This window comes from Topomyia yanbarensis, chromosome 3, assembly GCF_030247195.1.
Source record: "Topomyia yanbarensis strain Yona2022 chromosome 3, ASM3024719v1, whole genome shotgun sequence".
Classification (NCBI taxonomy): domain Eukaryota; kingdom Metazoa; phylum Arthropoda; class Insecta; order Diptera; family Culicidae; genus Topomyia; species Topomyia yanbarensis.
In genome coordinates, this window is record NC_080672.1 from 252029611 (window position 1) to 252056393 (window position 26783).

At 37.7% G+C, this 26783-nt stretch overlaps 1 protein-coding gene across 2 annotated transcripts in view; it reads left to right on the top strand.

Annotated features, from left to right (window-relative positions):
• LOC131687743 (uncharacterized) overlaps positions 1 to 26783 on the top strand; it is a 261534-nt gene that overhangs the window by 174442 nt on the left and 60309 nt on the right. Inside the window, exon 5 of one of the 2 annotated variants that reach the window (XM_058971834.1) lies at positions 12257 to 12275. The exons of the other annotated variant lie outside the window; for it this stretch is intronic. Coding sequence (XP_058827817.1) covers positions 12257 to 12259 — 3 coding nt within the window. The 3' untranslated portion in view covers positions 12260 to 12275. Of the gene's footprint in view, positions 1 to 12256; positions 12276 to 26783 lie in introns of those variants that run through there. 2 annotated transcript variants of the gene reach the window in all.

The window sequence follows — 26783 nt, forward strand, 5'->3', positions numbered from 1 at the left end:
ATATATATATATATATATATATATATATATATATATATATATATATATATATATATATATATATATATATATATATATATATATATATATATATATATATATATATATATATATATATATATATATATATATATATATATATATATATATATATATATATATATATATATATATATATATATATATAAATGGGAAATAATCGAATTATTTTGAAAATTTGTTATAAAAGGGGTAATAGATTTAATTTTTGGCCCCGAGTGGTAAAACACCTCGCGCCGCCATTTTTTGCTGATTTTTGTATGGAAAAAGTCAAAAACATGATAAAGTAAGCTAACCCTATTCATAGGGTTCTAGAGTGCCACGCACCAAACCTTCTTAGCTTTACTGTGCATAGTTAAGAGAGTTAAAAAAGTGCCTGTTCGTTCATTTTGGTTTGCACCATTCTTTCTTATAAGTAGTTGAAGTTGGTGTAAAAAATGTAAAAATCTTCAATAACTTTGAAACAAAGGGACCATTCATAAATTACGTAACGCTTTTAGGGGGGGGATTTCGACAAGTTGTTACATATTGTGACATAGGGGGGAGGGGGAGTAAGCTAGATCGTTACGTAACATGTTTTCACCGAAGAAAAAAAAATTTCAAGGAATTTGTTACGTAATAGGGGAGGGGGGATAAAGAAATTTGTGACAATTTGTTACATGGGGGGAGGGGGAGTCAATTTTGGGCAATTTTTTCGTTACGTAATTTATGAATGGTCCCTAATAAGTATTTTAACATATAGTATTCGTCAATATTATGTAGTTTTGATACCTACACATTTCCGACCACTGTTTTGAAACTGTCACCTCGCTGCAACCTGCGTTAAGCTCGATTATCTCGGGATCGCATTTATTTGAAAAATTCCTTTACGTTTTCAAGTTATTTCATCGCAGTTTTCCAGTATACAGGGTATACATAAGAGGCGTTGCGGCAGAATTGTGTTAGAATTTATTTGGCGCCTTCCATATTTAGTCATTTCAGACCCGTTTTAGGTCAAATAAAATGTTTGTAGGTGGCGCTGTAATCAACGCAATGGAGTTGGAGTGCAGCTATCAAACACATGTAACAAACAGTTGAACAAATATCAAAAGTGAAACACTGATTTCCAACTCCACAAGTATCATGGGAGGAGGATATTTGTTAGTAGGTGTAGAAGTTGGATTCTACTTCTTCATGATCGACGCCAGAGAGGTGACTACATTATTTGGACTAGATATCGATCCATCAACTCGTGGATCGGGGATCAACGGCTTTACTTCCCTTTCGAAGGAAGACGTGACTACAGATTTTTCCACCTCAGAAAAATCTCAACGACCTCGTTTGGGATTGAACCCAGACCAACTGGAATGAGTGGCGGTCACGCTTACCACTCAGCCACCGGCGCCGTCAAGATGCCAAATCAAATTGGCACTTATTTTCAAACATAATGATTTTAATAGCAAATTAATCGATTTGATTAGTTTCAGGTAAAAAAATTCTTATCTGCATAAATGTCTTCAAAATTTAAAATTTGAATTTTCAGGAGGAAAATCTTTCGAAACATAATGCCACTTACTGAGTTTTATGTACAATGTCAATTATTATTATTTGCACTAAACATTATCATACATACTGAACCTCAATTCCATCCAATAAGAAGTTAGTAGGTACCAGCAAAAGATATCAGAGACGCCAATAGATAACAAACATCTTACTGATTTGGTTGTATTCAGCGTGAAAATTCCCCCACAAAAATTTCCGCATAATTTCGTACTGATTAATACCACTGTTTCGGACCATTTGTCATACATATACACACACATCATACTCTTGCAGTCTCGGAAAACAGATAGCAGACTGTGAACATATTTTCTTGGAAAAGGGAAAGCAAGATTGTTCCGCGTTAAATGAGAGATGAGATGATGATGTTTTACCGGGCAATTTAATTGCAAACAAAACGTATAACGACGATGTCATCTAGTTTGCGTCTCCGAAGAGGATGATGGATTTGTTTCTCCGTCAACTCGTTTACTCCGAGGGACGAGCTGCAATCTCTAGAAGTGAAAAGTGTACGAATTTTCCGCGAAATATAACACGCGTTCTGGCCTTGTGCGGTGGGATGCCACTACCAATTTGCGAACAGAATGTACTATTAATTAGCATTGAGGAGAAAAATTGCTTGATTAGAAGACTGCCCTTGCGGTTGTATTTTTTCTTTTCTTTTCTTCTTCTCACTTGGCCAGAAGAGTTATTCGTCGAAAAATGTGGTCCGCATTTAATTAGGAATAATTACCAAGAAAATCTTTTATTTTTATATCCTCTGGGTGTCTATCCCCGAAAAGCATCATACATTCGTTTTAATTAGGCATATGGCTTTTCAGTTCATATTGCTCGGTTCGGTTGTTTAGGAAGGGGAATGCTTTTGCATACACTCTAGACCGATGAAAGAAGAGTGTTTGAGTGTCTAGCGAGTGGAGATGTGATTTCCTCCCCAGCTTCCGCGGCAGTTTGTACGTAGTGGGAAATGCAAATTAATTTATGGTGTGATCTAGTGCTACAAATGAAGGGAAACTGAGTAATTAATTTTATTTATTAGTGAAAGGAATGCACCGGATTTTCCACCGAGAGTTTTTGCAGGATGTAAAGGATTCTACTAGAATAGAATTGTAATGGTACAAGTTCTGAAAAACCGTAAATAAAGAAAGGATGGTAAATTATGATTACTTTCACGGGGGGTCTGAAGTTGATCTTTTTAATTTTTATTTATTATTTTGGTAGTTCAAGCAAGAGTGTAATTAAACTTGTACAAAAAAGTGTTTACTTGAGTTAATCAGTTTGAAATTTCTCGTGCAATCATTCAGACTTATTTCAAAATTTTTTAACGCGCGTCAAACTTTACGTGTTGACCCGGCGCAACTATGTGCTGGTTCTATTATATATACCTCCGAAAACTTAAGTCTACGAGGGAAAGGGGGGAGGGTTGGATCAACAAGTGGGAAATTTTAGTCTACGTGGTTTATAAATGGTTTGGTTAATAAAAATAAAAAGTTTTCTTTTATCGCACACATCGACTTTCTAAACATGATATATTTTGCCAGCAATTTAAACTTCATTGCTTTTTCCAAATCTCTACGAAAATAAAAACAGGTGCTTGTTTGATGCTGATTTCAGCTGCATACGTTAAATGCCTGTTTATTTAAATTTGCATATTAATTTTTATTCATCATTTTGCATTTGATATATAAAAAAGAAATTTGATGACGCATCTTTGGCATTTGAAAAGACCAAACACAGCACAAAGCTTTGTATCCTTTGTAAAATCGGAACACTTATTACACGTTATATTTTCTGCTTGCCGAATTTTCAGTGAATTTCGGCAATTTCATGGTCAGTACTACAATTCTACTGACAGTAACAATCAAGCTAAAAATCATTTCTCGAAATGGAAAGAGGTTTTCCGGTTCTATCCTTAAAGAGCTAACCGGATTTCAAAAGTTCAAACGGACCTCAGTACTTCCCACATCAAATCCCAAAGAAAACTCTATTCATATAGATACAACAAATTCATACTAAAGTGGGTACATCAAATTCATTGTGTTCAGACATTTACTAAAAGGACTGGTTATGTTCAATACAATGATGGAAATGTATATTACATATTCAGTACGATAAACCTTTATAGGTCAAAAAAAATTGGCCGGGGTTAGGTTCACGATTTTTAGAGTGATTGCATAACCTTTCTATATGAGAAAAACAAAAACTGTTCCAAAATCCAAAAAAGGCAATTTTCGTCAAATTTTTTTTTCGAAATTTTATCAAATCTCAACGTTTCATGTATTTTAAAGTCATTTGGCATCAAAAATGCAAATTCGATTTTGAAATTTTCCCTTACTGACCCCCCCCCCCTTTGAGAATTTTTCATTTCAGTTTATATGGGAATTTGCTATGTGGTCGCACTCTTCAACCCGTAACTCCGGAACCGGAAGTCCAATCAATAAAAAATTCAATAGCAGCCGATGGGAAGGTTGTACCTTTCATTTGTACTAAGTTTGTGCAAATCGGTCCATCCATCTCTGAGAAACAGAGGTGACATTTTTTCCACATACACATACACATACATACACACACATACACTTACATACACACACAGACATTTTCCGATCTCGACGAACGGAGCGAATGGCATATGACACTCAGCCCTCCGGGCTGGGATTAGGTTCACGGTTTTTAGAGTGATTGCATAACCTTTATATGAGAAAGGCAAAAATGTGCCAAAGTTCACAAAAGGCAATTTTTGTCGAGAACTTTTACACAGTTTTGTTCGAATCGGCAATTGCCATATTTTATAGTCAGTTACTTTCTCAAGGAATCCCTCAAAAAGCAAATAAAGAAATTTTTTTAAATAAATTAAAATTAAAATACGCATTGTGCAACTTAGTGCTTAGAATTGGCCTGTCTAACACTTAGCTCACGAGGAACTTTTTTCCACGTTATCTATTTCTCCATCGGCTCGAAAACATAAATAATTCTGAGAAATAGAATTTAAAAATTATCCGTTTAGAATTGGCATGTATTCGATGTGAAGAAAATTTTAAAATAATGTTGAATCGATTAGATCAATTACCAGGTTTAAATAATTATTAGTTTTTTCTCGTTGAAAAAAAGTTCAATTATTATTTCTCTCCTGTGAATCAGATCTTTCATTCATTATTGCTCGGATCACGAGAAGGCAAAATTCCTGCAAGTACTGGCTAATTAACTTCCCCCTAGGAAAATCCGTGGTAATTGTAAAAAAGGCACAGAAATCGTAAACAACCGTCAAAACAAAGAGTGCCATAAATTACAATAAAAAAACCTCCAACACAAGCGCCAAGCAGGCATGCCTTAAAAATGCGTTATAACAAAATTTATTGTTTTACATATCTCTGGGTGCTGCGGTGACACACGTTCTCTTCCCCCTCGACGGCAACTGTGCGAGATTTGGGACGAGGTCTAAGAGTCAGTCAGGGCAGATCTTCTTTTCTCGCAGGTTCTGGATGGTAAGCTCGTAAACCACATAAAAGCACCAGCTAATAAACCTCCTCCGTGTCGAGATCTCGCGCGGTTCCGTTGTCTTGAGCGCCACTGCCGTATGACTGGCTGACAATCCAGAGCTCGGCCGTTATGGGAATATTCTGTTTAGACACGCTACACCATAAAATTATCTATATGTCAAACAATTTTAGATAAATGAGTCTAAGATACATGCTCTGACATGTAGGGTGATAAAACTTGATTTACACCTTCTTAGCTACCCATACAACTTTATTCAAAAGTAGACGAACTTATTCTAAAGCTTTGCATTGTTAATGTTCCTATTTAGCAAGATCAGAAAGTAGGAAAAGAGCGTAGAATGGTTTCTCTCGGTGACCCCATTATACAAGTGCATCCAAAACGATTAATTAAAATAAGTTTTGCAAGCTGGATGCAAAAAACGTGCGCATTCCCTCCGTCCTGGTGGGGACAAGGGGAAACAGTTATTACCACATTTTGGCAGTTTATGATCCATCACACTTGATGACACGAAATTTAGTCATCATCTGCTAACATTCTGGGTTGGTCGGCAAGAAACGCTAGCCATGGAAACATAGAGAGACACAACGTGTTGTAAAAAATGGATTTCGATGTGTGGTCCAGAAAAAAGGGGCACGCCTCGAACTGCCAGATTCGGGCGATGATTTAAGGCTTGCGGTGTCATCAAAAATGAGTAATTAGTTTGTTGGTTTCGATTTTTTGTTCGCTCTTGCACTTTGTCTTCCGGGAGCTCCTAGCGAATGATTATAAAAAAAACAGTAACAGCAGCGACTAGTAGTTACAAAATATTAACATGTGATAGAGATATCAGGGACACCAAATAGAAACACGATGCTGTGTCGCGAGTTTGGTTCAACCGGTGGTGTATTACAGATAGTTGTACACATGTTTCTCTCATAGTTACACGGTCGAGGCGTTGTTACTAAAGCATGGGTATTTCACTGAGCGTTTAAACGTTAGCAAATGACTTCATTATAATCGCAGCTGGGGGATGTTCTATAGTTTGAACGTTGTGTGTGCAGGCTTTCTTGATCGGCGATAGAATAGCATTTAAATGTACAAATAAAAATCGTATGTCTTTGACTCTGATGCATTCTTAATAGTATTATTGTTCATCTATTTTCAAAGTCTATCGAGGTGCAGAATGTAAGAAAGAACAATATTTCTCAAAACCACTTCATCATCGATTTATTGTCTTTAGTCAACTATACTAAAAACACCAGATGGTTTTGATCCGGATATTTTTTTTTTCAATGTATATTTTATTCGTTTATTGCGCTGTCAATATTTTTCGTTCTGATGTATCTTTATAATGACTTACGACAAATATCTATGTGTTGCGTACTTGAACTTGCGTACTTTGCATTTATAAGCAGGAGCTGAAAGTTTGTGTCCCATTTGTTCCATTCTATAAGTGCAGATATACACAGTTCAAATATAGTAAATGATCAGCAACGAAATGTTTGATGCTTGAAATAATTAGAATAGGAAAAATGTGTTTTTGAAAATATAACTAACGTTTGGCTTGTGTTAATTCAAGCTGGACTGAATATCTTTTTTCGAAGACAATGTAGAACCAAGGCTTTGTTTTACTCTTCCCAGTTAAGCACGGTGCTTCGTATGATGTATATTGCCGATTTGGGATTCGCAGTATAAATATCAAAAGACTTCAGCGTTCCTTAACCAAGGACTCAGATTTCATTGCATCAATTCACTGAATTTTCAGAGCAGATGCTCTGATATTTCACTTTCAGATCATCATACGCAATAGGTATGATTTGTAGGTTTACCAATCTTCATAAACAGTTCATGATAAGACTTCCTGTTATGATGCATAGCAGTGTTTTGTTTAGTCTAATAAGTTCTAGTTTTTATTTGGCCTAAAAAGTTTCAGTTTTATCATTGGATGAAATAAATTAAATTGATCGTCGCAATCCAGTTATGTTACTCCCACTTTTTCAAGTCCACTTTGAGGACACTCGGTAAGACTGAACAGAATAGGTCTCTTCAAAAAAATCAGTAGAAGACCCTGCTAACGCATTGTCTTTTCCATTCCCAAAAAATCCACAATGACCTGATGACCACAATGTCCCAGCAAAAAATGACTTGATTTTCTCCCACCAACTGTCAGAGAGCAAGAATATACTCCTATTCTAGTTTCGAGCGACATTTAATTGATTCCATATTTTTTCTACAGATGGGAATCTTGTAATAATATTTTTAGTGCTCAAAACATTGATTTGGGATGGAAAAAACTAGACTTCCATTGTGGTCATCGCAAACCTTATTCAAAATTGGTTTGGGGGCAAGAGACATAACTCCAGCAATGATTGATTTTTCTTACAAATCGTTCCTGGTTTTTGTCACTGAAGAATATACTATCAAAAAATTTTAACTTTGATGTAATACAATTTTTGCTACATACATTAAAATCGAAAAGATATGACATAGCATTGAATTTTCAGCAAGATCTATCCACAGGATTTTTCTGCTCATAAACAGTACGGTGTCTAGGTATCCATAACAGAGGACGGTTCCTTAAAGTTCGAGAAAGTACACACACATTGACCCAAGCAAGAATGGGCAGTCAATATTGCTATTCAACATATGGGTCGTTGCCGCGCGAAGCGATAGAAAAATATAAACTAGAAATCAACATTCACGAATTTGAACTAGTTTTTGTGGAATTTTTACTAGGGCCAATGTATAAAAGTGTTTGTGTTGATTAAACCAAAGCTCGTTCCATGGGAGATCTCATCCAAGATTTCGCACTGCATTTTTTTTCCCAAAAATGTTTATAAGCTTACTTGCATTAATGCAATTTCTTATCACCATAAATCAAGTATATATGCAATAGCTAGGTTCCCATATCATCATTTTTTGGCCACTATTTACATTGTATGGGCGTGGCGTACAGACAGAAGACTATGTCATCTTAAAGCGCAGCAGAGTGAAGTCCAGAAGCAATAGAACAAAAATACAAATCAACACCGTAGGATACTTTTTTAGAATTGATACAGGTACAGAGGTCGTTTATGAAGAAAAGGAAAATTAACGGCACCAGGTGATTTCTTCGAGGGACCTATTCTAACGAAAGCACTTCAACTAGATAGATAGGATTGCAACCAACTAGCCAGTCATTTCATAAGAGTAATGTTTTGAGGTACTTTATCGAATGCTTTTGAAAAGTGAAAATATATTGCGTCCATTTTTTTGCGCTTTAAAACAGTGTGATTGTGATACTACCCATAATTATAAATAATTAAATATATTACAATGTATAACCAGTCTGAAAATTTTAAGCCCCGCACTAGGATTGAGGTACTTTTGCAAATGTTCTCCCTGAAAACTTCGGCAAGGAAGAACCTTAATTTTTTATCTTGATTATAGAGCCTATCCTCATCCTATTTTCGGACTAGAACAATTTCTAACTCTATGTGCGAGAATTGAGAATTGAACCCAGGTGAGCTACTTACTAGGCCCTCCAGTAAATAGCTAAATATGGTGCGATTGTAATTCGTATAACGTACCATTTGGTATTAAAGTTCAACTGAGAAAACCTCGAAAGCCGGCAATCTCTGAAAAAGGCTATTTTTACACATCGTCAGCAAAACCTTCATGAAAATAAATCAATAGGTAAGGAACTATGCCCCAAATATAATGATTGATTTTGTTTGTCTCGCACGCAGTATGATGTGTCGACGGCAGCAAAATAGTACTTTTTACAGATGTCCTCTTTTGTTCTCACGTATGTTTATTAGAGTGGCTCGCGGTTGTATGGGAAAACTTCAAAATGGTTTAAATTAGCGGGCACAGCACTTTTTGAGTTCCTTTTGTAATCCCAAATGCCTATGCAAAATTTGGTAGCGATTGGTTGCTTCCCGGGTTTGCGCATTGCGTTCAAAGTTTGCATGGGATTTTATATGGGGAAATTAATTACTTGAGACTTGGTACCTTTGAATGAAATGTTCACAATGAATTGCTGAATATCATAGACGTAGTCAGAAAATGAAAAGAAGAAGGGGGCGGGGTATGTGTACTCCCCAGTCCCTCTTTAGATTGTTTTGTATAAGACAAAGAATCATTACGCCTTGTAAATGTCAACAACTAAACTTTCTTAATATTTTGATAGACCCAAATATGAATCATACTACAATCTTTGTTGTGGGAAATAACATTTACAATATTTGGAATTTACACCAGTAAATTTATGTGTTGTTTTTGCTTGCGGCAAAAACTAACTCAGGTCTGGAAATCGCGTAGGGTTCGCCAACATCACCTCTGTTTTGCGTGAACCTAACTCAATTTCATCAAAAAACGCTTGTTTGAAATAACTATCCTGTTTTCGTTCCTAGATTCTCAAACGAAAACGTCAATAGAAACAATTCCGAGACTTCAAGGAATCTTGGGATATGCCTTTTTTAAAATTCTGACTCTGAACGGCTAAGAAATAGAGTTTTAAAATATGTAAAACTTATAAACCGCTGTACCATTTTAAATGAGATAACAGTAGAGCCCTTAAATAGTAGCACTCAAACACGTAAAATTAATTTTTAAATCGGCGGTTTAAACCTGTTAACCTCTTATGTTATACTAAACTATCTAAACAGGGAACTGGGGAGTACACAAGCCACACCCCCTCTTGTTTTCATTTTCTGGTTACGTCTATGTTATTCAGGAATTCATTCTGAACATTTTATTCAAAGGTACCAAGTCTCTGCGATGAATACATTCTCATTTATTCAAGTTTAAAGTATCGGTGTCGTGGTGTACTGACAGTGTTGGAAGAAATAATTAATTTCTGCATTTGGATTGAACCATAAGTTTTAAAATCGTTATAACTATTTCTTGAAAACTCGTAGCTAGTTACCGTCTTCGATAAAGTTGTTAACCAAGGTTATCGTTTTATAAAGCTGGTTTTTCATATTGAGTGAAATAGTGATCTTTATTAACGTAAATGCAAAATAATTGAATTCCCCATATAAAATCCCATACAAACTTTAAACGCAATGCGCAAACCCGGGAAGCAACCGATCGCTCCCAAACTTTGCACAGGCCTTTGGGACCACAAAAGGAACTTAAAAAGTGCTGTGCTGAAAATGTCATTTTCGAGCCACTCTAATGTTCATGTTCTGAAACCGTTGTTGAATTAAATTTCAAATTACAAAACCTGTTTAATCCACCTAGCGGTGCAATTGTGTCTTTCTCAATCATGAACACTAGGATTTCATGGTTGGCTATGTACTTAGGATTTTATTTTTTATTGGTTAATTTTTTTGATCAACAATTTTGTATCGTTTTTTATGACATTTTTAGCGTTTTTTTACTAAAAAAGGGCGCCATTTTGCGAAAAATGAAAGTATCGAAAAAAATACCTTTCCAAAAAGAGATTTCCATGGAAAAAGGCTGTACGGCGGCGACCGTACATTATGACAAAATTACCCATAACTAGTATTATAAATCCTATTTGAGAAGGTCTCGATTCACCTCTTTATTGTGTCTGGAAAAAATCCTGAAATATGCCTATTTGTTCGTGTTCTACAGTTGTAACCCTTTAATTAAATTGAAGATTTAAATTTCAGCAATATTTGGGTGTTTCGATTATTTATTCGCTCCACGGCCTTTCAAATTTGCAACACCTGCTATATAGGAAAACTCCATATCAGTAAGAAAACAACCGTCATCCCATCCAACATAAGTTTAATAGCTGCTGACAGTTCCGTAAGTTTGGCTCACTTTTTTCAAACACAGCTAATTTACGTGTCGATCTTTAGCCCAGAAATAGACGTCTAATTATTTTCAACGTTCTCCATGTCCTAAAACAAGCCCGATCGTCTGACGCATAAATTATTTCCACGTTGTACTCGCGTGCTTCGGGAATCCGTATTTTCTAGTTTCCCTAATTTTGCTTGAATGCGCCGCACCGTGGAGACACAAGAGTGAGTAGTTTTACCGCGCGCAAGAGGACAACGTGGGGGAAACGATCGTGGAATGAAATATGCGTGTGCCTTGACATCACGATGTTATAAGGTTAACATCTATCTCGGTGGTAAAAATATGACACGGCTTGTTTTAAGACTTTAAAAAAATAAACGAAGAAAGAGCACCAGTAATTTGTTTGAAATTCGTATAGGTATTGAAATCTTCCCGAAAACGATGTAAGCCATTTAACACGTTCCAGGGCGAGTATGGGTGTCTGGCAATAAAAAATACACAAAGACGTGTGCCTTGCGTGAAATATATCCGACAACAAAAATTGAGACGTATCCATCACGAAAAGTGCGACGGCGATGCACCCTATTAATGCCGTTTCGCTGCACTGTTTTCAAAACAGAAGGTATCATAAAATAAATTATATTTCTGCCATAGTATTTGTCTCTTTCGAAAAACGTGCGATGGATTTTATCCCACACATCATCGAAGAGGAGAATCCGGACAAACCCCGGACAGCTGCTCATCTGCTTTTCGTTCCGATCGTAATGTTTCGGATGACTTTGGCTGAAGTTGGTGGAAGCAACGATGGTGTCGCCACCCGACGACATGAAGTGAAAAAGATCCGCCGTACATGTTTTGACAGTTGACACTTGAAGTGCATGCGCTCACCCATATCAAAACGAGATCAACCACGTCGAGAGAATCTATTTAGTATCGTATCAGCTACAATGGTCGAGCTAATTTTATTTCAATATACATCTACCTATATAACGAATATACATATCCCGCTGAGTTTTCTTGCATCTAGGAGGGTTGAACAAAAAGGATAACATAATGATGTCAAAGGCGATAATGATTGAGCCGAGCTATGCGTTTGATGGATTGATACTATTGAAAAATGTGGCAGACATTAAATGGGCTAAGCACACGCACGTGATCAATTATATTTTGACTTTACACGAATATGTCTTATTTAAGAACTGAAAACACATTTGAGAGCACAAGTTTTTGTTGGTGTGGAAATAATAGAATAACGATACTGTCGAAGTTGCCCTGTTTTTTATTTCACTCTTAGTAAAACTTAGTAGAAGTAGATCAGTGCCAGCAAGTATAAACATACTTCCAAGAACTGCACCTGTCACCTCATTACATTGAACCTTTCGGGCTCAAATCATGAATTATTCCAACACTAATCGAGATGCACGCCGCAACAATTTATTGAATCGAAAAGTAATCTTAAAACGTTATTTATTTTTCATGTTTGTCTTCTCTTTACAGGTGAGTGAGAAACTATTTTAGATAGGTTGCCCAGTTACCTGCTAGTCTGAAGCAGGAAGAGTTAAAGCATATCTTCGTCACGGCTTCGAAATATAGCTGTATGCAAAACTAGTTATTTATCAGTGATTGGGGTAAGTGCGGCCGTGCTTATTTTGCTCCATAAGGAGCTGAAAATCTTCGATTATATAGGTGTCAAATTGTACAGCGAGAAGTCTTTTTTATATATCTATTTTGCAACGACACGTTTCAGGTTGCTAACAATCATATGTCATCATCTGCTTGCAGTATTTATTAGAAAACTCAACACGTAGATTACGATTTAACCCGTTGAGTGTTTACGTATTCATTTTTTTAATTAAAATGTTTTATTTTGTTCTATATATCGATCTAGAGCTTGTCGGTCTAAGAACGGTATAGGAATCGTTCAAACCTTTCAAAAATTCCTATAACTAGTGGCCAGTGGGCGACTAGTTATAGGATTTTTTGAGTTACATTGTAAAATGCAATTCCATGAATTATTCAATGTAAGCTTGAAACCATGGGCGCCAAAATATAGTTTCAATAAAAAGTTGCACAGTAGCTCTAAATCAGATGCCAGCTTCGAAGTGAACCTTTCTTGGATATGAATCATATTTACCTCTTCCACAGTCGCATCATTATCTACATTTAGGCGATTGCCCATTCTCGATTGCCAACTGCTCAAAACAATTAAAACATGATAACACTCGTGATACACCTGCTATCAAAATCCCCATCCTGGGATGCATTTCCTAGATGATCTGCACTGGGCGTTGACAATTCACATGTCAGGATACAAATACAGATTTCAAAATGTGAAACTACATGTTAATCGAAAACGTGTTACTTCCAATGAACGTTTTGCAATTTGAATTCCTCCTGAACAGAAACCGAGTACATGGGCGATAATGCCTATTGCAACAAAAATTCATTTGATTTGTCCGACATTTAAATTTATCGTTTCAAATTAAACTGTTTTGTCTTAAATGAGTGTAGTAAAAATAGACTAAATGAATCACTGTATGCAAGCAAGTTTTTACTAAATTTATTGAATCGGACTTTTGTGTTTCGTCTTCGTTTCGTCAGGAGCTGTCAGACCAATTTGGCAACCTGCTAGACACTAATTTAAAAAATGTAACACAACTTAAGTGTGTACTGTTAAAACGATAGATCGGAAATATAGCAAGGTCCCATACAAACAGGCGGCCGAAATATGTTGGATGTGGTTCCACCTTGAAATACCCACATTCCAAAAGCATATGAGTTTTATCTTTAACGTAATTCCAAATATGACACAATTTACCAAATAGTAGTTCACGAAATGAAAAGATTTCACGATGTTTAATTTTGGTACTTACCACTTTGAAACCACCCTTGATTACAATATTTCAGATCAACTTATAATTTACCTATTGTGCACTGCTTATAAGATTATAAGATTATAAGTTACCAAAAATCACAGAAATCAGTCAATCCAACAATATTTCGCTATAAACTTAGCAGTGCAAAATAGGTAAACTCATCAAAATATTATATTTTTACATGACACCAATAAAAAAATATAGATAAGATAACATAACTTACAAATTTGGTGTATAAACTTTAAAATGCCGCACGTTGATTTACCTTATTAAAACGAAGATCACCGTACACTTATGGTAAAAATCAGCATCCACATGTTCATCGACACGAATATCCATAATACACTAATTCATATGTTGATAGGTGAGTGTGAATTTGAGACCTCCGGCGACAAACAGGTAGCCGAACGTAAATGATATTAAACGATCATTGGTCTGGCTACATCAGCCAGATCGAAATTCAACATCATTTCGAAAGGTCGTCTCGCTTCTTCACATCGTCGCTTGTTTAACAGCATCGTTGAGCAACAATCAACAAAACCCCAGACGGCGGCGCTGGCACCCAAATACACATTTCGTGATATACATTAGTTCCTTTCTTCTCTCCGAGGGCTACCTTAGCCGCTCGTCGGGTTTTCGGGGAAACCAGATATAAAATGCCCAATAAAACCCCATCCTGAAAGATCTAAAACAGCGCGCTATCGGATGCCAAGATCAGAATATAACTATTTTGAATGCTGCTAATTAGCAGTGATGAAAAGTAACTCCTTGACTGGGATCCGATTAGAGGTGGGAGAGGTTGACGCATTTTTCTGTTTGGCTGGCTGCGCTTCAAAATCAACCTTCGGCTCTGGGGGTTTTTTGATTGCTTGCCGGCGGATGTATTAAAATTTTAGATGACGTTTTAGAACTGTCAAAGTTTATTATTGAAACGAGGTAACATTTAACCGTGATACGTTTTAGCTACTGGGTGGATTCATTCAAGATAAATGGTATTTCGTTCAATTTGGCGGTGTCGCCAACATGTTTCCATGATTAGTTACCTTATTATGCAAGAACATATAAAAATTTCGTAGAGATCATAAAAATAAAGGTTTTTTGTGATGCAGAGCAATTTTGTTCAGTTCATTGGCCTTAGAAACCACATACATTTAATATTTAGGCTACGTCCATAAATGACGTAGCATTTTTTGAGTGATTTTTAGCACCTCTTCCTCCCCGTAGCTTGACGGTAACCCTCCCCTCCCCTTTGTCCGCGTAAAAAAAATAAAAAATAAAGAACGATGTTAGTTAGATAAGATTGTCGTGACATCATGTCAACTCCTATTCCTCTTTAAAAAAGCTACCTAGCATGACATGACCCCCTACCCCAAAATACAAAACTCCCCCTCCCTCAGTCAATGCTACGTCATTTATGGATGGACCCTTTTAAGGATATATTAGAAGAAATTGTATAACGCGTGGAATCGAAGCTTTTAGGCATTCCATTCAGATACTGATCAGTCTGGTATCACTTTTATGTGATTCCAAGGAAAATTCTGAAATATTGCTGGACATTTAAGAAGAATATATCTGTGGGCATAGCGTAGTTGGTAAATCGATTGCCTTGTGTACAGTTCACCTGGGTTCGATTTCCAACCCCGCACATAGAGTTAGAGATTTTTCTAAGCCGAATAAAGAGGCGAATGATCCTAAGGTTTAAACCTCTATAATCAAAAATTAACAAAAATATAATATTTATAATTCCATGGACTATCCGATATGACCATCGTTATATAACCTGGGACTATTCGCGCCAACCTAAGCAAATCGCCCATTTAGATGGATAGATGTGAAAGAATTTATCTGTCCTAATTGTTAGTTTGAAACCTTAGCTGCATTTTGGTGTCATAAAAGCTCATTTGCACCACTCGATGGCAGTGCAGGCAGGCGACGATGTGCAAAACTCTACGTTTTTTCATCCTTTTACAATTGTAGGGGTAATCCGGACCTTCCTACAGGGCAATTCAGACCGCCATTTTTTACAATGTAATTATGCTTACCTATGGAATATTTATTGGAGAAACGAAAACTTTATTTGGTTAGTCACAGCTGTCGATTGGCGCACCTTTTTTTCTGCGACGTGTGCAATTGTGGCGTAGCCGCAAGCCGCTGAACGGTGGTTGATGGAACAGGGTGTCCGAATAGCCCCGTACGCTCATTTCGCGCAAAAGTGATGAGCGTCTTGAAAATATGTGTTTTCATCCAAACAAAAATGATTCCAGAAAAACTTCCAAAACACTTACCTGTTACTTTTCCAAAACACTTACAAACTTTCCAAAACACTTACCTATTATTTTTCACCCTTATTTGTTGTTTTAATCACGAAGGCCGTGTGTGTTGTGTCCGGCGGGCTAAAAATTTTTTGCACTATTCCAGCCAAGAATAGGACCACTGGGAACCTGCTCCCATGTCGTAAGAGGCGAGTAACAACATACTAGGAGTTCCTAGGTACTGCTCCGTACCGAAGACTTAACCTGAACGGACCTTAAGGTTTTGCATCATATCCTTTATCTATTCTGTATTGAGTGAATCACTGATATATAGTCACCTTTCCTGATTCACTATTCCCGATTGTGTACAATGTTGAAGTCTAACTTTACACTAAGTAATCGCATATATTAATATACCGGCTCTTCCGGCCAAGGTATAACTTTCAAAGTTTTGGTTTAAAAACCGTTTCTAAAAAAAACTTTCATGTAGGAAATTTATTGAATTGGCCTGAGATGAAGCTGTCGAATTGCATAAAAAGCTTTTTTTGTGTGGCAAGCGAACTGTAGATGTGTCAGATTAAGCCAGTTGTTTATTAAATCTGGAACCGTCTACCGACAAATCTACATTGACAAATACCTCCAAAAATGATTTCTTGATGTCTCTTGAAGGTCTGACACTAACTTTGTACTACCCTTGCTTTCCTAAACAGTGGTAAACATTTCAACTCTGTAGGAGTTCGCCCTGTCAGAAAATGTAGGGCCATCGCAAGCTAAAACTTCGTAAAATCACACTCCTAGTCCTTTCTTCAAAATCATCCAGTGCATTACTCTGGGTCACTCTTTCGAGCTTGTGCCGCTCTTATGGTAGTCGGTCTTTGCCAGTATTTCTCTTCTTCTATCCATTCTTCTTCTGGACCGCCGATGGATCAAAATCCATTATCGTTGTGTTTATTATATTTATTACGCATGTCGTTTGCAATTTAGAATTTAACCTAATTATGGAAACATGTCTGATAGGGAAAGTGGAGATGCGAACTAGTCATTAACATTTCGCAGTGAATGTTCATATTCATTTGGGATATCTTTTATACTTTTTGTACGTTTGATTTGTACTGCAAACTATGGAAGTAATCATTGAAATGTTAATAAGAAGCAATACTCTCAATGGCCGGCTATTCGGAGTTCAAATTTCTCGTTTTGAATTACATATTGCGAAGATCATATCATTACCTCGGCTTTATCCTGTTATGACACACCCCGTGGAAAAATAATTCTTAAAACGCCTATTCGACATTCATATTTCTATTGGAGGTCGCGCTCCTGAAAACTTTGATCTAAAATTACAATATCTACCAAGATATATCCTGATTCATTTCCCTACTTACTAACACCAATCCTATCCTGTGACACGTGTGGGTGATGCAGAGAATTCCTCGGTCATAATAGTCACAAGTGTTAAAATAACATTCCTTCCCATACCAAAATTGATCTGCATAGGCGTGGCCATCTACGTTATTGATCATACTATATTCTTAATCTCTTTAAGTTGGACGTTGAGTATGGTGTACTACTACCAAGTATACAATTGGTTCAATATGCAATTTTAGCAGGCTTTGATCAATCACGGGAAACTCACGGGTGGTCAACTAAACTAAGCTAAGCTATAGTGCACTTAGTCTTCGTTAATGTTGATTTTTTAACCGCCCTAAGTACTAATATATTCATTCTTTTTCGAGCGCTTGGTCGAGACACAAGTGTTTTATTGCCAGCCCGTGCAGCGTATAGCGACAAAGAGTAGTGCTAATCCGCGTTCAAGGTTATCTTGCATACTCTCCGCCTCGTCGAGGTTTCAGTATTTTTTCCCTTCTTTTGTGTTTCTGTTTCTGAGTACCGTTAGCCGTCCAGTGACCAGTGAAGCAGTGTACAATAAAAAAAATTGTTAATTTCGAAATGTGCAAGTTTTTTCCATTTCCTGTAAAATTGAATAATTTGAGTTATTCTTTTTTGGGCGCCAGCCATAAAATTATTTGTCCCGTTTTAAAATTCACGTGACAAGATAACTATAAAACGAACGACAAATATTTCCACACATTAATTAAAGCACCGGGCATAATTTCGAAAACTAAATTAATAGTCAAATTGTAACTTTCTTCGCTAGGTAAAGGAGGAAATGGGGTTACAGCAAATGACACTCTCGGTACGAGAACGCAATTTATTACCATCGCCAGCGACGCGATACTGCACAATTTTCTTACCATCTTGATGTTCTTGTTCTATGCTGAAAAAGTTTCCAGATGGCTAAGCGAACATAAGACCCAGCCGGTAAAACCGCATTGTGTGTGAATTTTAATTACCGTTGTTGCCGATGAAAGATTTATTGCTGTTTCAGCTCATCGTTGAGTTTGGTCGTTTTTATTGTGATGTCCTCATTGGTAATTGTAGTTGTTACTTGTTTCTAAATTATTGTCAAGACAGTCTTAAAGCAGTCAGCATTGATTTGATCAAATCTTGAAAATCACTCCTCGTTCTCAAAATTACTCATCTCAGTCTAGCAACAAATATTTGAGATTATCTTTCAATTTATATCGTTATTACTCGCATTAATAACAAAAATCAATACTGATATTAACAAAGCATCGTAATTATTCCCGTGGTTTTCTGAACTGGCTTCCCGACTTATTGAAAAAAGGGCTTTCCATGGGACATAAACATTCATTTAATTGATCGCAGTCCTTGATTTTCATGGCTACTAAACCTGCGTGTGTCCATCGACGGTCAGAAATTAAATTATTATCCCCCTGTTGCAGTAAGTTCTCATTCGTACTTTCGGTGGGCGTCGGGTTAGGGGTCAGCTCTACCGTTTACTGCCTCTGCATCAGCATATCTTGCTCGAGCGATCGCAATACTGGCTATTGCCGGACGGATTGTGTTTGTTTTCTTCTTTCGCAGGATGCTATGCTAAGTCTGCTGGAGTTTCATGCAGCGATGATGCTACAGACGTCCTATACAAGCTGCTCCTTCCAACGTGGCTTCGAAAGTCGTGCTTGATTTTACAATTGGAATGAACCGTTTTACACCTACAATTAATAAAACGAATGACTCCATAAATTCCGATCAATACATTCCCTGTAATCGAACTGATTGTAGAATATTTTCCTTCTCCTCATCAGCACATCAAATGACTGAATATCGCTAAACATTTGAAATGTTAGTGTTTTGATTTTTGTCTCCGTTGCTGATGCGGTATTTTACAGCCTAACCATGCACTAGCAGCACGACGATTCTTAGCTTTATGACCCTCAGGTCATAGTAACTTTTCCATCCCAGCTGTACCCAGCCGATATTTACGATGTCCACGCAGCGATGCAAAGATTTGCCAAACGTGTGAAAACCGCACCGTGGTGCACACCTCTAATAGTGGCTATGGAATATATGTATACGCCGATGAAGGCTTTGCAACATAATCGAAGGAGTAAGAAGCTGCTCCGTGTGAGACAAAACAGCATTCTTGAGTTTTCGTCTTGAGTGCATTTGCTTGTTATCGGACTTTCCTCTCACAGCGTGTTTTTAGCGCTGGAACATTGGCAACGTAAGCGTTTGATTTTTTTTTCATTCAGTACAAAAGCAGCACAGTTGGCTGCATGATTCACACCGGACCAGCTTTTCAGCATTCAATATATTCAATATCTGTAACAAAGGAAGGCCGGTTACCGCATACACTCGGCTGCTTCTAAGTCGTAAGCCTTCTCAATAATTTTAGCAAGAATGTTCGCAAATTGTTTTCCGAATATTCCGTTAATATCTTATGAATCCAAAAACAATTTACCGAAATATTCCAATTAATTATTGATAAACGGTACCTGTAGCAAGTGTATAAACACTTTCCTATATAAAGGTGTCTTGTGGTGTGACCGATATGTACAGATAGTATCATCCTAAATGAAAAATTAAAGACATTTCTTTAAAATTAGGTAACTAATTGGAGAAATAAACAAAATATTTTTTTTACATGATAGTTTTTACCCAAAGGACCATTCGTAAACTAAGTATTGCTTGTAGTGGGGGAGAGGGTATGACAATATGTTACATTTTAAGACTTATTTTCATAATAGTTCAGTTATAAAGCGGTGTAAAATCTAAGACCGAACGGTTGTGCCAGTTTTCGGAAAACACAAAATATGTGCGCTCTAAAGCATATTCATATGAAATTGTCTGTGTGTGTGTGTTTATACTCAAATAAATTTATAAAGAAAAGTTTTTAGGACAAAATGAATAAATGCTGAAGTATTTCCATATATAACACTAGTTCATGTCAGGAAGTTAAGTACGTTGTTGTTAAAACATTCCTTGCCTTATGACTATACAATTATATATACTTATGTTCATACTGATTGAATGAAAATTTTAATTTTGACTCTAAGCGCTAACACCTACCGTGCGCCATTCTCATTTCACGAAAATTTATTCATTTGTTATGTTGTAGTTCTAAGTGTGCTCAAGTAACTCAGAAACAAGTGTTTTCATAAAATTTCAAACGGATTTTTTGAAAGAAATGAACCTAAACGGTTTTATTTACGTTTGGTAGTTTTTGATTAGCCTTTGTTTTTTTATTCATTTAGTTCATCTGAAAAGACAAGTTTGCGATAGTTTAAAGGTGCCAAATTCTTTGTTTCACATTTCAAAAATTTTTAAAAACACTTTAAAATAGTTTTTATATTGAGAATAAAGAAATTTTACAGCTCTCTTAAAGCTAGTAATACATTTCGATATACAAGAGGGGACAATAGGATTTTATTAGGATTTGGGGGGTTTAGCTGTTTTTATAAGTAGTAATAGAGTTTGACATGATTTGCAACGAGAAACGAGTTTAGCAAAAAGTTGTTTAAAATTGGAAAAACCATGCTGGGCTGAATCAAAAGCCCTGGTGCCATCAACGCTTTACTAGCATAGGCCATTTGAATTTCTGTTGAGAGCAGTGCAAGGCAATCGTTCGTCCATTTGCCTTTACGGAAGCCAAACTTTGTATCTGACAGTAAGCCAGTAAGTATCAACCCGATTGTCGTGGCGAAATGGGATCATTCTCTCCAACAGCTTTCAGAAACAGGACAGCATTGCAATCGATCGATACGAGTTGTGATTTGAGGTTTTTTTTCCAGGTTTTGGGATAGCGATGACACTCACTTGTCTTAAACTGTGTACGGCAACGTTGCCCTCAAGAAACTTATTGAATAAATATTTTGGTAGAGTCTGGCAGATTCTTCAGGACGTTAAATTTCTGCCTGCCCCTAGGACTTTATTGTTGTTGAGAGAGTAAGTGAGAAATCCACCATCCAAAAAATTGTTTCTTTCGTGTTATCGTGAGAAGACACGGCGCGGTAGATATTCTTCGGCTTCGCATACGTCGGGTCGTGCCCCAAAGATGTTTCTCTCGTTAATCCGTCAACGAACTATTCATTCGTTTTACTAAGCTAGTAGTCCCTGATCTTATACGCGGTGGCCTTCTCCGTGTAGGGTAAGACGGACAGGTGGAGTAAGACGGACACATGGTTGTTTTGGGGATATAACATTGAAACTTTAATTGTATTGTATGTGAACCCTATCATTATGAGTAACCTTGAATTATGAAACACTTAGTAGGCCTTGAATACTGCTAAATGTGTACAATTTAAGCAAATATTGATATTCAGTAGTGCAGTTTCGTGCGGATGTCATTTTCAAGTTTCCGATTTTAAGGTTTATCGACGAAAAAATCAATTATTTCGTGGATTTTTTCCTTTATATCGATAAAGTAACTCTTAAGTGACATCTTCGTGGAAAATAACAGGTAAGTTGACGAAACGAAATTCTAGCAAACGTGGAGAACCATCCAGTTAACTGAAGCATCACATGCAGTAGACTGCAAGATGAACGTTAATGCGACCGAGGCTAAGTACCGAATTCCTAGAACCTGGAAATGAAACACGATTTTGTGCAGGTCCCATACTATGACTGTGTATTCGAGGAACTGATGTTTCCAATTACGCATTTAATATATAACTATTCAGTTTCGTATTACTGATTGTGACTGATCATTGGAACTGAATATATAGCTCTCTTTATGACAAAGGCATAAGCGATATTGGAAAATACAAGATTTACAAAACGTTATTTTTCACCTCGAGTAATATATTAAAAAGAACCACAATCTATTCAAAACCTTTGCTAGAAACAGCAAATTTTAATATTTTGTATTGTGATTATCATTTTTGAAACATGTCCGTCTTACCCCCACATGTCCGTTTCACCCTCAGTCTGGAAAAAGTGCAGATATTTCTTCGTTTTTTTTATTTCTTTAAAAAATGATACTTATTTATTTTTGTAACACAATCCCTCTGGGCACTCAAAAGCCAACATATGTAGCTACAACATAGAGTATTACATGTTGACAAAAACATTCTCTTACTATGTTATATTTCAGTCTATCCTTAATATACCCGTCTTACCCCCTGTTCCCCTACACGTCTGAGCATTCTTCCTTCCACCATGGGTTGGAGGAACTTTTTTGTTTCGTCTGAGCTTGAATCGCGGTTTCAAGAATCAAGTCGGACAAAATCTTGTACTATTCCTCCAGAGGAAGTACTTGTAACGAAGCGATTACTGCCGTGTCATTTCACCCCTATTCTAAACTGTCAAACTGAAGTTATTGCTAATATCGTGAATTAAGGAAGATCGGTTATCATACAGGCAACCCCATGTCGTACCGTGAGAGTTAAAGTATCCTAAAACTAGTCGTGGTGCGGGCAGGGATTTTATGATGTGTTGCCCAACCGCGGTGTTGACAGGCATATAGATGGAAGCAAAGGTCTTTGGTTTTTGCTTGACAAGCGACAACCTGTTATTGAGGGGAGGTTAATAGCACGTTTTGATCTCCAAGAGTACTTTTCAGTATGGGGTAGCTCGATCCAGGCGAATAATATTAAAATCTTGGAAGTAGAGATCTACATCGTAAGCTAATCAAGTATTATATGATGCAAATGTATCGCATCTGAAACTATTTGATAATCATTTGAAGAAATCGATTCTCGGGGTGATATTTCAGCAATTCCACTGTAAAACAGTGATCAAATCCGTGACTTCGTTCAATGTATTAGCTATCGTAGGATGTGATCGCTGCAAGTAGGGGTCATTTAGCAATCGATTGCTTTAAGAAATGTTCTTACTGTAGGCGGAAAAGCTAACAACAGACTTTCAAGAGGATCAGTAATATTAACATTTTTCATTATCCCTTCCACAATGTCAGAGAATTTAATATTTCCAGCCCCGAGATCATTCTTGGGCTGTCATGAAGGAACACTTGAGATTTTTGGTGGTCCGGGAAGTGTTAGGAATTCCTTGTCGGATCTTAATTTTCCGAGGACAGGAGCTACTTGCTTCGTTTTTCTTGCAGCACTTTCGAAAGATGTTGTTTGAGAAACCTCCTCAAGGGACAACTAACTGCCATTTAAGGGAAATTTAGGAGAGAAAATGGTTCTTCCCTTCCTATAACTCGACAAAGAGCCTCGTTGAGGATGGTGGTGCAGCTTTCTTTAATATTTCTGCAAAAGATCACTTGGAAGGTTCCTGAAGGGAATGTTTCAGCTTATCCCCGCGTATCAGCTTGTCCACGGGACATGTTGAGAGAGCATACGGCTTCTCCCTACAGTAAGGACACTTTTCAGGATTTCTATTGCAAGAATCTGCTTTATCATTCTCACCACATTTTCCACAGCGGGCTTCGTCGCTACAATGGGAGGCTGTGTAACTCAATTGCTTGCAATGAAGGCAGTTCATGAACCGCAGTACAAACAGACGGACAGCCAGACGAACCTTGGGCAAAATACTGTAGCCTAGTAAAGCGGACCCAGCGAAAATCACTCGCTATTATGATTGGCGGTATGTTTTCAAACTAACCCCCGCTTGCCTCGACCTCCATTTGAGAGCCATCGGAACAGTCTTTGCACGCGTAGACGGGAAGCAACAATAAACACGTTTCACCGTTACGATCGTATAAACTGATGTACAGCACTTGTGAGTTTTCTGTGTCTCAATGTTTTTAATTGTGTGCAGTACTTATCTTACTCCCGATGGAATCGAAAATAGTTGCTCCCCGATATAATTGCAATTGCACGGTGTTGTGTTGGTTTGTAAAATTATCTCGAAATATCGAAGATTTTGTGTAATGATTTTGCTACAACTGTGATATTGTTTACATCACCGCGACATGTGTATGATTCCACACAAAAATTGTACGCGCTCGTTTTGCCATCTGCACGCGAATAGCTGAAAGTGTTTCCCATATTTTAATTTGGCGCACAGCGAGACGAGATCGAGAAAGCTGGACATAGGACGGGTTGAAAGCAACTAGCGACTCTCCCGTTAATGGGATTGAGAGAATTACATGCCGAGGCCGTTGCGGGTCGGTTTCACACCGCACTTGTCTTGTTGTTTAATTTCAACAAGAACCTGTACTGGTTGTGTGACGATTGTGTCTGCTGTTACAATAAATGGGTACAGCAATCCGATTCCGTTGCTCCTATCGAGGACACAAAAAAATTGTGAGACTGTAGATAATCTAAACGCGGTCGTCTCAATCTCTCGAGCCGCATTGAGACTCACTTTCCGGTTAATTCTGGTTCTGTAGTACCGTTGAGGAAATTGGTGCTATGACCCAAGACTGCCTCGAAATAAACACACCCAAAGAAATCTTGTTGATCAAGAAAGATACCCATCTCACGAAACTTAATTTCGTTTCGATCCGAGTTACGGGAGTGGAAAAAGAGTCTTTCAAACTTCCTACTGCGGCAAATATCCATCTTTGCCGAATTATTCCCCGATTCCACTTCCCCGTTAGTTGCATCGTATCAGCACCAGATGCCGTTGTTCCTGCCAGCGAACCGAAGCTATTTACGAGAGGCAGCTAGTCCAGCTGCATTGCATACATCCCACATAATCTTTGATCACCAGGACGCACACCTACCGCCAGCCGTGAGGAAGCCCTTAGTCCTCCCCCACCACAGTCGAGCCCTTCCTGCCAGCGACCTGTGGTGGAGATAGAACGAGGGGTCTTTTGCAAACCTACTTAAAGCAAGTAAAATGCATTTGTGAGCTCGTCCTTGCCTCAAAGCTCTTTGATTTCTAGCCTTGGTTGATGACGGGATAAGATGCTGTTATACTACAAAAATGTTGGTGGTATCAATTCAATCGTTGAGCAATACAGTCTTCGATAGGAGTTTTGACATCATCGTCTTCGTCGAAACATGGTTGAACGATGACGCGCTTTCCAGTCAAATGTTCGGTACTGCATACGGGGTGTTTCGCTGTGACCGGAACTCTAGCAATAGCCGAAAATCAACCGGAGGTGGAGTATTATTAGCAGTTAATACCAGCTTGAAGGCAAGAATTGTCGAGAACATTTCTTGGATTTGTCTAGAGCAGGTTTGGACGATTATCGAGCTTGGCGACCGTAAGATGTACTTGTGTGCATTGTATGTTCCACCCGACTGCGCTCTTGATATCGAATATATTGAAGCACACTGCAGCTAAGTTTTTACTATCCTCGAAGACGCTGACGCGATTGATAAGATTATGGTACTAGAAGATTTTAATCTTCTTAGCATTTCATGGAAATCATCCTGCAACGGATATCTTTTTCCGGACTCGGACCATTCCATTTTCCATCCAGGTGCAGTGAGACTACTTGACGACAACGTTGCTACAAATCAATTCTATTGCCAATGAGAATAGCCACAGTTCAAACTTTTTCCAACATTCTGGTGTACGTTATCGACAGGCACGATAGTTCACCACCGTCCCTCCATGGCAAACGAAAACGCTGCGACAGCTGAAGTCTATCAAGAGAGTTGCACTGCGCAGGTTTACCAAGTATCGTGTAATGTCAGTCAGAGACTATTACGTCAGTCTCAACAATGCGTACAATGTGTTCACAGATGAGGCTTTTGAGCAAATTGAACTCGCTGCTAGCAGAGTTCTACTTGTGGGCCAAACTCTGGGTACTATCGATGTCAATGCAACGATGATTACCAGAGCTTCCTCTCGACTTAAGTCATCTTTCAATCCGGGACCCGACGGGTTCCCATCCGCTATTCTGAAAAGGCACATCGAAGTTTTAATTACTCCGCTTCTTCAGATTTTTAGAGCATCTATTGCTAGAGGTATTTTTCCATCTTGCTGTAAATAAGCGAACATGTCTCCAGTCCATAAAAAGGGCAATAAGCGAGACGTCAATAATTACCGTGGAATAACTTCATTGAGTTCTGTCTCGAAGTTGTTCGAGCTGGTGATTATGGAACCTCTTCAGGCTCACTGTAAGCAGTGCATAGGTGACGATCAACACGGCTTCACGTCCGGACGGTCCACTGCGTCTAACCTGTTTTGTTTAACATCCTACATAACGGAGAGTATGGAACGTCGATAAACCGCGATATCGCAATAGCAAAATGGAGAGATTTGGAATAAATGGCAGTGATTTGCAGTGGGTTTCGCCTAATTCGTTCAATTGAAGATTGCAGATTTCTCCAACAGCAGCTTCATGTCTTTGCTGACTGGTGTAGCACGAACCGAATGTATGTAAACCCGAAGATGTGCTTGGTAACATCATTTTCAACGGAAAAAGGGTTTGATCTTGTTTAATTATCGTCTACTAGAAACAGAAATCGAACGCGCAAGTTACGCGAAGGAACTGGGAGTGATCCTGGATTCTCAACTTACGTTTAAACAACACGTCAAAAACTTTACGGATGTTTGTTGCCTCAAATCGCTGTACTGCTCTTTATCCCGATCAATCCTAGAACATTGCCCTGAAATGTGGAGC